Source organism: Mesitornis unicolor, unplaced genomic scaffold, assembly GCF_000695765.1.
Source record: "Mesitornis unicolor isolate BGI_N332 unplaced genomic scaffold, ASM69576v1 scaffold15530, whole genome shotgun sequence".
NCBI classification, from domain to species: domain Eukaryota; kingdom Metazoa; phylum Chordata; class Aves; order Mesitornithiformes; family Mesitornithidae; genus Mesitornis; species Mesitornis unicolor.
In genome coordinates, this window is record NW_010159111.1 from 13,743 (window position 1) to 26,575 (window position 12,833).

Here is a 12,833-nt window from a genome sequence, read left to right on the forward strand (position 1 = left end):
CTGATTGTCTCAGTTCTCAAGTATGATGGCTGCTGCTAATGAGGATACAAGTAATCCCATCAGCTTGATCCTTGGAATTCTCTTTTGCTTCACATAAAACCTTCATTCATAATTCATCGTGATCTCTGCAGTTGCAGTATAAGAGCCTATTAACTCAATTTCGATATTGAATTTTGACTCGCTTTAGTTCAAATAATGAGCCCCTGTGTTATTCGCTGCTTCTCATCTCAATCTGCATCCCAATGTCTACTAATTCTGAAATGTGAAGATAAATATCACAAAATAAATGTTACTCTACTCAAAGTACCAGTTTAAGAAGAAAAGTGCTCAAATAAATAAGATATATAAACATTATTAAAGTTCTTTTTTGAACCCTTAAATTATTCAAAAGGACTGATATTTGCTACAGAATCTTTTTTTTTTGTTTTCTGTTGTGATTTCCAAAATTATTTTAGTAACTGTTTTAAGAACCTGTCTGGCTGAGGTAAGCAGCTTTTTCCATCTGCCAAAGTGCTCACACACCAAATGTGATAAATAGGTCAGACTCTTAGTTGGCTTTAGTGCATGTGGGTCAGTGTTCAGGACTGAAACTTCACATGAGGGTGCTTATTACAGTCGTTGTTCTGATCTCTATGACTGTACCACCAACACGAGTTATCAGGCAGTTCCAGTGTTGAACTTATGTTACAAAAACCAGCAAGATCATGAACTCAGTTTGTGGCAAGAGCTTGTTTAAGGTATCAAGTGGGAGGCATGCTGCTAACACGCTTGTTCCAATGAGATGTTAACACAGGAATGACTGTGGGAAGGTATTGGCTCTACACATCCATTTTGCAGTACAGCGCTATGTTTCTTTTGGTCTTCGCTTTACAGTATGGTCACTGCATCTCAGATTGTCCTGTACTGTTTGCCTGTCCTAGATCATGACCTAAGTGTTCACATTCCATCCTAATCAGCCAAGCACCAGACCTGCAGTCAGTGAATTATTTGTAGAGCTCACATTTTGATATGACTATGGTTCAGTTCTCATTCTGCTGATTTATCTACCAGTCACAGGTCCTGGGAGGCCCCTCTTAGTTCTTTAAAAAAGCTGGAGCAGTGCTCTAGAAAGGCCTATTTCACTCAGAGGTGACAGTGAGTTTGATCTGATTTTGAGCGAGATTGTGACACTGCTCTTTTATATTCATTTAGGATGAATTTCGGGTTTATTCACGTAAGACTGTGACATGGATCTCTGTGTCTGCACTTATCAAAAGTAGAGCAGATTATCCAGCCACTGCTGAGGAAGATTCAATCTTCAGCAAAGCCATAATGAAGCCAAGTTTGCAAGTAAGTAAAGTATTCCCTGCAGCATCTCGGAGATAATAGCAAATCTCAGCCACGCTTCATAGAGTGAAAGTGAGCTCTGAAACTTATCCAGCTACGAAACTTGCAGCTTGATGAATCCAGTTTATGTGGAGAAACAAGCCAGAGATTTTGGAGAACTCTACTCTCTGTAAAAATCCTCTCTTACTCTGAGGTGGGTTGTGAAAAAAGAATCTTCACTACTCCTGGGAGAAGACCTACATTATAAGTAGGAGAGCTTCAAGACATTGGGGTTAGTAGTGAGGAATCAGAGTTCTGAATCAAAAACTCATTCCTGGTATAGAAGTCAAGGAATTTAGAGATGCTTGCGTGTCTGAAGGGAAACTGTGAGGAACCAAACATCACAGTTCCCACAGTTACATGAAAATACGGATGAATGAAAGAGAACAGAACAGAAAGGTGCCTAGGCAGACCTGCATCAGTATTTCCAGAAATGTTTCATCAAGGAGGCGCTGAAACACATTTTGCTCTCTTGCCTTTGTGTGCACCAGTTTGCGCTTAAATTGCATTTGCTTCAGTGAGGCCTTGCTCTATTGACTGTTCCTGCAAAAATTAATCCTGGTCTCTGCCAGTTCCATTGCTTTGAGATCCCAGTGAGATCTCCTGGGGAGAAGGCAGATGATTAATTGATCCAAGCAGATCACAAGGTCCCTTGTGAGTTGTGCAATATAATTATCTCCATTTTGGAGCAAGTACCAGACAGTTCATTCATATGTGTTGTTTGGCATGACCTGTTAAATTGGTGTGAGCAATAGGAATGCAATGGTACGTTTCCTAATATCTGGCACTTGTTTATCGGTACTAGATCAGTGCACTGGGAAACCAATAAAAAAGCTATATTCCTTTCAAGAAAATAGATTTCTAACTTGTTAGCACTTATTTTTATATCTACAGCAATTTTTAGTAGATATTTTCATTATAAACCTTACTTTAGCTGAGCAAAGCCATTGCTACTACTGCTGTTTTGTGTGGGCATATATTAACATACGTAAGAAAGTTTAGTGCCAGCTAGTTTAATCAACTGGCACAGTATGAAAGTGAAGACTGGTTTGTAACATTCTTCAGAGGATTGAATTAGTAACATAAAAAAGCAATATAGCCCTCAAATAATAGGCCCTTTGAACAACACTTTCATAACAATCAAAACATCTAGATAGAAAAGAACAGATTTCAAAGCAACAAGGAGTAAACAGTTTAATCCTTCACCAGTAGCAATTCAAAAGCCCCTACTTGTAAGTGAATTATAAAACCTCTTTACTTAAGTCCACAGAATAACGTGTAGGGCCCAAGAGCTGTCTGAGTCCCTCATTCCCCACTCCAGTTTTTAGCGTTGCAAATACTGTAGCTCCTACTACATGAAAACCTAACTACAGACCTCTTGTGAAGTTAATGACTGTGGTTATAGCTCCATTTTGAGCCAGTGTATGAGTTCAGTGTAGATTTCATTGGCCTATAATAATGCTTATTGCACTGGGTAGTGAGAGTCCCCTGTAGTTGATTTCTTGATTACTGATGTGTATTTGTGTATAGCCTTGCCTTCTTCCAGCTGATATGAAGTGCTATTATCTCTAATAGGCTTCGTTATTCTTGCTCAGGACAGGACAGACTCCTTTTGCAAGTTATAAATGGCAGTGTGTGTTCCTACTGGGTAACTGCTCTGCAAGGGCTTAGCATTAGCAGTGACTCAGGAAGTAGCCTGGGATGGCCTTTCTTGTCTCCTGGCATATCTGTTCGGTTGAAGGACTCGGCACCACGTCTGCAAGCTGCCCAAAGGCCCCTGCTTTCCTCCAAGCCAGACAGAAGACAAGGAAGTTGTTGACTGAAGACGGGCTTTGACAACTGCCTGCATACCCACCACTGCATCAGTGATCTCTTCCCTTCATTCTGTGAAATGAGAGTGAGGACTGTATTCCTTGCTTCACAAAATGGGGAGAGAAGAATGCTGTTTTGTATTTCCTTGGCCTAAAGATCTATAAAGCTTAGTGGAACCTGCACTGAGGTGGGGATCCCACCTGTAACATAACTAGGGAGTTAGTAAATGCAATCCTGTCTTCTCTCCCTCCCTGCTTCCCATATAATTTGCTTTATCTGTGCTTGACCTCAGTGAGGATGCCTCGCTGAGATCTGTGAGCAGGCCTGGGAGTATTTTTGTTTGCTGTGTTGCATATATTGTTGTCCCTGTTTTATTTTGCAGGTGAAAAGTATCCAGGTACAAAAAATACGCTATGTCTGGAATATCTATGCAAAACAGTTCCAGAAAGTTGGGTGAGTTCAAAGCCCTGGTTACACAAGTCTCTGAGGAAGTCAAGCCTCTTCGTGAATAATGTCCTAAAGAAAACACTCCCTTTATATTTTAGAGCCCTAGAAGACCACCACACCTGCTCAGCTATACATGCCAAATTTGGTGCTGGTCTCACCTGCAATGAACAGAATGTCAGGTACACATTTTAAAACCCAAGTACTCAACATATGGATTTCAAAAAGATGTAGATTCACTGCTGTTGGTGCACTTCCTTGAGTTTCTTGTGTATCCATTAATATGCACTTGATTTTAGATGAAATGGCCATGCATGAAAAATTGAATGAAAAGGGCTAGAGAATGTTGCATATTCCTTGTCAAAGTTTTTTTCATCACTGTTATTGTTCTCAATCGGGAAATAACTATGTCCTGTAACTAACTCTAAGCAGTTCTTACGTGGAATAAGAGAAAGTCCCCATGAAACAGTGCAGATAAGTTATGTATGTTCGTCTTCAGTGGGGCTCCATATAATTGTGTTGAATTTCTAAATCAATTAGTTCTAGTCATTGAATTTATTCTCACAAACTACTGTATTATTAGACGATTTACAGAATAGGTATTCCTGAAACTGCTCAATAAAGAAATGATCTTCAGTTGACTGACTACTGAAAATCCAGCTCCTGGCCTTAGCCTGTGTTGAATTCTATGTTCAAAGCACCCTTAACTTTATGCAAAATTATTTAGTTTTAGGTAATTTAGTTTTATGGTACTTCAAAGGAATTTTTGCATGATGGAAACATTTGCCTAAAAGTTGTGTTACACCTCTTGTCTGGTTTAAGTAGATTTCACTGGTACAGTCGTCTTTTGTGACATAAGCACTACAGGGGCATATAATTTTTATCTTTTTCTTGGAGAAAGATCCTCAGAGCCTTGAAACTGGGATCAATACAAGCTCTCAGAACTATTGAAAGCTGCAGTTTCATGAGTGAACTACGTTGTCGTTCTATCTGTAAGTGGTGTATCTTTATCCCCTATAGGAGACTTATATGTGGGCCAAACACTGTTGATGTTCCAGTGATCCCTATTTGGAAACTACTCATCAAAGAGGTTAAGTATTTCTGTTACTTTTATTCTAGGCTACTTGAGGAGGAAGAGTGTGCAGACAGAATATAATGGATTCAATGTCTGATGTAGCTTCCCAGTGCTCACTCATCAAGCACACTCCTTTTTCAAATCCTGTTTAAAGCTGTTCCATGGAATCATCCTTCTCTGGAGACATTCAAAACCCGCCTGGACGCCTTCCTGTGCAACCTCATCTAGGTGTTCCTGCTCCGGCAGGGGGATTGGACTAGATGATCTTTTGAGGTCCCTTCCAATCCCTAACGTTTGTGATTCTGTGATCATAAATTCCTTAATTCTCCATTGTTCTCTATCCTCTGTCCCTATGCCTGTGTGGCTGAGTGGTATTTGTGTATCTATTTCCTGGATGCTCATTCTGTTGGCCTTACAAGAGTCAGTGAATGCTTGCAAGCTGCACTGGAAATCAACACTTCCAGACAAAGACTGTCTCTTAAACGACAGAGATTAAGGGAACAGCAGTAGCTGGTATGTGCCTACAGCTGCAGAGATCCAATGAGCTTATGACCCTGGGCACAGCACCACGTAAAGCACCAATATCTTTTTCAGACAGGAACTGGTTGTGTGTGGCCTAAAGGGAGTGTTTGTGGAGATGTGCCTATGGTATGTGAGCTCCATCTTCACAGCGCAACGTGCTCTTCTCTCACCTCTGTTACATTTCTTGTGAAGAAACAAGCAAAACAAGGCTTGGGCTGAGCCATTAACATCCCAAATAACATCCTGTTGGTCCAGATTATTTAGCCCTTCTGTCAGGTGGACATGGTCCAGTCTGATTAGAGTGAAGCCACTGCTAACAAAACTAGAAAGGAGGTTGGGAGACACAATACTCAACTCAATAGCTTTTATTCCAGCCCATTTCTAACAGAATGGACTGGCTGGGTATACTGGAGCTATTCAAATGTGGCAAGCTTGTGATTGTTTCTCTCTCTCCAAACAGGTCTTGAATCCATTTTATGTGTTCCAGCTGTTCAGTGTGTGTCTGTGGTTTGCTGAAGACTACATGGAGTATGCCACTGCCATCATAATCATGTCTCTCCTCTCGATTTTTTTAACAGTGTATGATCTTAGACAGGTGAGACACCTCACCTTTTTCCACAGTAAGGATTTATTTCTAATGTCTGGGAAAGGCCAGGATGTTACAACACGCACATGCACGTGCTGAGAGTTACTCAGAGGTTTAGTCTTATGACATTGTGTAGTAGCAGGTGCAATGGCCTGGTCTCCTAGTCATCATAACCTCTCTGTGGTTCTTTACCCACATCCTGCCTTCCCCATTCCAATGTTTCACTTTGTAACATTTTGTTACACCTTCTCCATAATTAGGGTGGGGAGTTTCTTTCTCTGTATGATTGTACAGTTCTTGGCAGGGCCAGACCTCAGCTTATGAGGGCTCTCATAACCACAAATAACAAAAGGAAATAATTGTTAGTGGATGAATTGCATCATGTAAGTACCATGTAACACTTTTGTGTGTTCTTCTTTAATTTATAGCAATCGATTAAACTGCACAGACTGGTTGAGTCTCATAACAACATCATGGTCACTGTCTGCAGAAATAAGGAAGGTGACTCCTGTACATTTCTTTCTTCAGTGTGTTTCTTTTCTATAGCAATTTATATCAAAACCAAGAATGTGTAGTATCAAATTCCTTCTAGAGCAGTTTCCTCTTCTGTCTCTCAGCTCAATTAACTAGCATCTGCAGATTGGTTACTTTGACCTAGAATTATGTTGTGGTGCATCAATCATATTAATAACTGATTGAGCGCAGCCTTAGCAAAAAAATTATCAGGAAAACAATGTTGTTTTTCTTAAAGTAGTGCTGACAAAGCCAACCACATAGCCACTAAATGGCTGTGAGTCCACCTAATTGCTCCATGCAAATTTTGTTCATTGCCATGGTATTTAGAGCACAATCCAAATAGACAGTCAAACTAAGAAATGTAAATCCAAGCTTCTTCAGTTAGGTCAGTACATTGGAAAGATAACCACTGGTTGGGCTCCCGGGGAGATAAGAATCCTGTATTTTGAACAGACATGTAAGGCTTTCTAAATATTGGAGGTTGTATTCTTAGGTCCTACTTGTGGTTCTTTGTTTATCAGCCATAACAGTCTATTCAGCAGGCATTTTGTACTTGTTTCTCTTACCACAGTGAAATATATTAAGCACAAAGTTTGCATTAAATGTCACCTGCAGGTTTCCAAGAGCTGGAATCACACCATCTTGTTCCTGGAGATACGCTGGTTTTGAAAGAGGGCAAAAATCTTTTGCCTTGTGATGCCATCCTGATCAGCGGGCAGTGCATTGTAAATGAAAGCATGCTGACAGGTACACTTCATCCCTCCCAGGTCTATCATCAAAACATCATTATAGTCCTATGGCTTCAGCCAGTGACACAGGACATAACAGTGTTATTGTGTATAACCCTTATTATGAGATAGTCCACAGCTAGCCTAGAAGGGGATTCTTTTGGGTGTTTGCTATAATAAAGGCTGAATTGTAGTTAGCCCCAGCTTATCTAAATGGACAACATGGACTTTAGGAAGGGCAGTTCATCTTTTTCTTCCTTTCTGGGATGCAGATGTAGAAAGGAATCATCTGATTAGAAATGAAAGAGCGGGCAGGGAAGAGGAGTGAGCAGGACAGGAGAAGAAACAGTAGATGTGAAGCAAAGCTGTTCCCACACAAGGCCGCTCAGGCAGTAGGGATTTCTCTCGGTCATTCTGAATGTCTCGTTGCTGATCACTGTAATGTCTCCAACCTGTTGGAGTGTCTGCACAGCTCTCCAGACACTTAGCCCTACATTGATCTGATAGCAGTGGAGGGGACACCAGGTGCCGGAGTTCACTGTGAAGCAGGATTTTTGGTGCAGGAGATGTTCATAGCTGTTGTTCTTGTCTTTAAATTTGGTCCTGGTCTGGATTGAACTGAAACCCACAGTTCTGAAATTTCATGTAAATGAGAAATTCCAGAAACCTCTTTCATTTAGAAAGCCTCAGCTGTCAGAAAGTATTTCTTTTGCTTCACCTTAGCGTGTCTGCTCTGACATAAATAGGATATTTGTCAGCTGTCAAGCATTGAGCTAAAGGCTGTCCTTTTTACTTGGAAGGGGAAATAAGGAATGTCATGTTAAATCTGCCTAAGGGAATAGTGTAGTAACCTGCACATGAAGTTCAAACTAGGTAAACAACTTGTGGCCATCCAGTGGAGTCATGCAGCTCCAGTTCAGGTCTTTTTCCAAGTCTGTATCTCTACAGCCAGAGTTTGTAGTCCTTGGACTGCTTTCAGTTCTCAGACTTACACAAAGCTGTTGCACTGATGCAAAGGAGAGCTTTTCTCTGGCAGCTTTTCTCTCTGGTTGCTAGGCTTCAAACTCTTATTTACTCTGAAAATGTCACAATATAAAAGTAACATTTCTCTAAACGGGTTTCTCTAGCAAATACCTTTAACTTACCATCTAGATGTCTAGGTACGGTACTTATTGGAATGTCAGCAGACTGATTTTAAGGTGTACTGCAGTTTTATTCATCTGAGCTAATCTTCCCTAGGGGAAAGTATTCCAGTAACTAAGACCCACTTACCCCAAGCTGATAACTTGAAGCCCTGGAGAATACACTGTGCAGAGGATTACAAAAAACATGTCCTCTTCTGTGGAACAGAGGTCATACAGACCAAGGCAGATGACAGAGGAGTTGTGAAAGCTGTGGTGCTGCGGACTGGTTAGTCAACACTTCAGTTTGCTTTTCCTTTCATGCTTTTTTTCACTGAAGCAGCCTGTCTTAATGTGCTCGTTCACATTAAGTTAAAGGTGTTAATCTAAATTCACAAGTCAGATGGAGAATCAATATCCTGGGCTGGACTAAGCTGTTATGCATTGCTTCCATTTGCTTGACATTAACTTTTACAAAAACCACTAGCATATAATTACAAAGAAAAATTTTACTTCTGAGACACTGAAAAAATCCTCAAGACAAAAGTAACTTATTTTGATGTTGTGCAGAGTAGGTCATGTACACTGAAATGAATGATCTGGGGCTTCTTTCTTAAATTACAGAAATTATGAGCCATTTTAAAGCCCTCCATTCTTTGTACACGACTTTTGGAAATGTTTTCCCCTTGGAATTATTTTAGTTTGTTTTTCCAGGTTTCAATACCACCAAAGGGGATCTGGTGAGGTCCATTCTCTACCCTAAACCCATGAACTTCAAGCTGTACAGAGATGCCCTCCGGTTCCTGATGTGCCTCATAGCATTTGCAGCCATTGGAATGATCTACACAGTATGTGTATTTGCACTTAATGGGGTGAGTTACTAAATGCAAGAGAAATGGTCACTTCAAGAAACTTGAAACTTTCATAGAATCATAGAATGTATTGGGTTGGAAGGGACCTTTAAAGATCATCTGGTTCAACCCTCTGCAGTAAGCAGGGACAATAATACCAGATCAGGTTGCTCAGAGCCCCATCAAGCCTGACCTTGAATATCTCCAGGGATGTGGCTTCCACTACCCCTCTGAGAAACCTGTTCCTGTGATCGACCACCACTGAAGAACTTCTTCCTCATATCCAACCTAAATCTATGCTTAACTAGTTTAAAACCATTACCCCTTGTCCTGTTACTACATGACCTTGTAAACAGTTCTTTGGGGACTCCAAAGCTGGAGTGGCTTCGTATACATATTTATATATAAAATTATGGTCCTTTGCACTCTCCTTTTTGCCTTAGTATATGAGGCCATTTTACGATGTAATTGAATTTGTGATAGTCCACAAGTTCTCATACATTCAATTCCAAGGTGCCAAAACCCACTGTTTTCCAACAGTCATTTCTTTTGAGGTCTTAAGAAATCCTATGCAAGCACTGTGTGTCTTTTCTACTTACCTTCTGTAAGCCAGCTGCCTCTGTTTGCGTGTTGCCTGCCCTGTGCTTGCTGATACATGTAATTATCAAGGCATGTATTGTAATTAGCCTAATACCCTCCAGAGCTCCGAAAATGGTAGATTTCTTCAAGTAGCTTTTACAGTTTTTGTAGCATTTTTTATACATTCCTAGAAAAATCACAAGTGAGTCATGGGTTAAATGGGACACAGTCTGATGTGTCATTGTGAAAAGGCAGCTTTCCAAAAACTTCAGCTTAGATCAAAGACCCATCTATCCTAGTCCACTGTCTCTGAGAGTAATTGGTATCAAATGCTTATGGAAACTGATTAGTAGGGCAGGCGTAGAAAATTTGACACTGGTATGGTCTTCTAATATCTTGAAGAGAAAGGTTTCACATCAGTAAGCTGTCTTTTGTATCTAGATCATCTAGCTGTAATAGCCACTGAAAATCTCTCAGGCTGGGGTTTAATATATTTCTGAATTCATTTATGCCTTGGACTTGACAGCAGCTGTGGCAATGACTCCTACAGTTTCATTATGTACTGCGTAAAAATCTTTTTAAAGCTGCAGACCGAATCACTGAAGGCACTGTAGATTTTTATTTTAGAGAGGTAGCGAATAGCTGATTTCTGTTTGATGTTTCCTGTACCATTCATGATTTAGAGATCCTTTGCAACCCCTTCAGCCACCTTTCTTCCATGTTACAGAGCCTTTAACAGTGCAGGTGTAAACACAGATCCTTGAAATTTACTGATGTTACAGAGAAACTACTCAATGGCTTTGGGTTTTTTTTTTCCCTCTCCTCTCTCTCTCCATATCTTTGTGTAGTCATTTGGGGGAGGGAAGGTGGGAGATAAGGGAGGAAGGGAGATAACCTTAATTTGGTTATTACTCAGCTTAATATCCTTGAGAGCTTTCGGGAAATAACTTTTCCAAAGCCAACTACCCTGTATCAATTGAGTCACCCACACCTCCACTGATTTTTTCCACAGTTCTCAGGAGGTTTATGGGGTATTAATTCCCTCTGTGAAGACTGTGTTAGCTTTTCTCTAAGAGAGACTGTGTTAGCACTTCTCATTAAGGGTCAGTTAATTCTGTATGATAATTTTAATCAAGTTTCTCAATGTAGAACTAAGACTTACTGTCTCAGGAAGCAGCAAGGCAGGAGCCGAGGGTGACCAGGGCACAGCAACACAGTATCTGAACATGGTGGAGAGAGCTGTGTGCTGGTAACAGCCCATCAGAAGTCCCAGGGAAGGCAAAGTGGTAAATAATCCTGGCAGACCAGTCAAAAGCAGAAAGGGATGAAGACAAGAGACAAGGCTGCAACACACATCTAAAGGTATCCATCCAGGTGACAGTGCTAAAAGCAAGTATATCTACAACATGGCTCAGACAGGGATTGAAGCCCCAGGCCTGAGCTTAAATGGAGCTCCAGAACCCATGAGCAGAGGATGTGGGTGGAGGTGAGGCAAGTGAGAGTAATTAAGGCCCATTAGTGCACTGAAGGTCTTCCATATTGGTCTCTAAATCTCTGGAGGGCTCACCTGAAACCCTTTAAAAAATTAATTCTCATGCATCAAGGTCAATGTAAGAAATAGTTGTATATTGTAAACAGTAGTTCTGCGGTTTTGAAAGTCTAATTGCTTTAGAACATTTTAAAAAAACTTTCAAGAAATCATTTCATACCTTGATAATTACCTGCCAATGTAAAGTCCAAGTCCTGAGTTGCAAGGTTGATTCTGCAGTTCAGCTTTTGAATCATTTCTCCTTTGAAATAATCTACAATCAGCTGGCACAGAAGGTTAATTCCCCTTGGGATATCAAAGAAAGTGTGTTGAAGAACATATCTTGGTGTCTGCTTTGCAATTTTTCCTTTTTTTTTTGTTCAACTTCACCCTTGTAACATGTAAAATACATGCTGATGTTATCACAGCAGCTGAAACTGTCTAGTCAGACGTGTATGGGATTCAGTCGCATGATACACTAAATGCTTTCTCTCCTGTGAGTGTGTTTATCTAAAGGTGGCAAGTGCTTCATTCTAACATAAAATAGATACAAAATATTATCAAACTGATGCCTTCTCTGGTCTGAAACAATATCAATGAAGGGAGAATTAGAACATGATGGAAATTCAGCAGATCAAATGCAACATGATTTATGGTCAAAGTCCCGAGCTTAGAAGCAGTAATAATAAAGCTCTAATGATGGTTTGCAGATCCTTCTGAACAGCACATTTGCTTTAGTGTGCAGTGTCTCAGTTCTGAGACCCCAATTTGAAGTGTGTTCAGTCCTTTAGCAGTGATATCACCTGCCATGAATAACAGTGCAGACATTCAGCATAGCGGTAGTCAGTTTTACACTGACCTCTAAGCTCCCAAGTTAGAGATTGCTTTTAGAAGTGTAACTTTCACTTCCATGTCTCTTCCTGCAGGTAAAAGCAATTTCCTTTCACAAGTCCTAGATCATAAGGTCAGAAGAAGTCATTATCTTATGCATTTTGCTTGCCTTTTCAGCACCATCCCATGTCTCACCTGTCACCCTAACACTGAGTCCAGACCTGTGCCTGTAGGCAGCTGGATGAATGCCCATGTAAACAGCAGATTCTCGTGTGCTGTATCATGGAAATCTGGGCTTGACCGAGGGTGCAATAACCTAGCTGGCATGTTTGAACTCATGCTTTGGAGGAGACTGTGAGCTCTACCTGGCAAGTTTGTTGGCAGGGAGAACGAAGGAAGGCCTGAAGGCTGCTCTTTAGCAGTGGTGTGGCCTTAAAGCCTTCAGTTAAATCAAAGCAATTAATTTCTTAGGGAGATAAACATGTGATGGACCACGGGCAGAAAATACCACAGCCTGAAGCACCTGCAGTGGAGGGGAGAAGGGATAAAGAAGGCTACACTCAGACAATCCAAGCAGCACTCCTTGCCACCCTCTTGCTGATAACTGCCTTTGGTTTTATGTCAGGAGGAGGCAGGAAAAATGGTGAAGAAAGCTTTGGATGTTATCACTATTGCTGTTCCCCCAGCTCTGCCAGCTGCCTTGACAACAGGAATCATTTATACGCAGCGGAGGCTGAAGAAAAAGGGCATCTTCTGCATCAGCCCACAGAGGATCAACATGTGTGGACAGCTGAACCTCATCTGCTTTGACAAAGTAACTGCTATGTGGTGATTCCTGCCATACTAGTAATGGGAGCCATGCTAGGGGTGGGAGA

The 12,833-nt window shown here is 40.9% G+C and overlaps 1 protein-coding gene across 1 annotated transcript in view; it reads left to right on the top strand.

Annotated features, from left to right (window-relative positions):
* ATP13A4 (ATPase type 13A4) overlaps positions 1-12,833 on the top strand; it is a 42,747-nt gene that overhangs the window by 9,880 nt on the left and 20,034 nt on the right. Inside the window, exons 3-12 of the mRNA XM_010185650.1 lie at positions 1,192-1,329; positions 3,560-3,630; positions 3,723-3,803; positions 4,642-4,711; positions 5,679-5,813; positions 6,233-6,305; positions 6,936-7,067; positions 8,288-8,458; positions 8,884-9,041; positions 12,584-12,772. Coding sequence (XP_010183952.1) covers positions 1,192-1,329; positions 3,560-3,630; positions 3,723-3,803; positions 4,642-4,711; positions 5,679-5,813; positions 6,233-6,305; positions 6,936-7,067; positions 8,288-8,458; positions 8,884-9,041; positions 12,584-12,772 — 1,218 coding nt within the window. The remainder of the gene's footprint in view (positions 1-1,191; positions 1,330-3,559; positions 3,631-3,722; positions 3,804-4,641; positions 4,712-5,678; positions 5,814-6,232; positions 6,306-6,935; positions 7,068-8,287; positions 8,459-8,883; positions 9,042-12,583; positions 12,773-12,833) is intronic.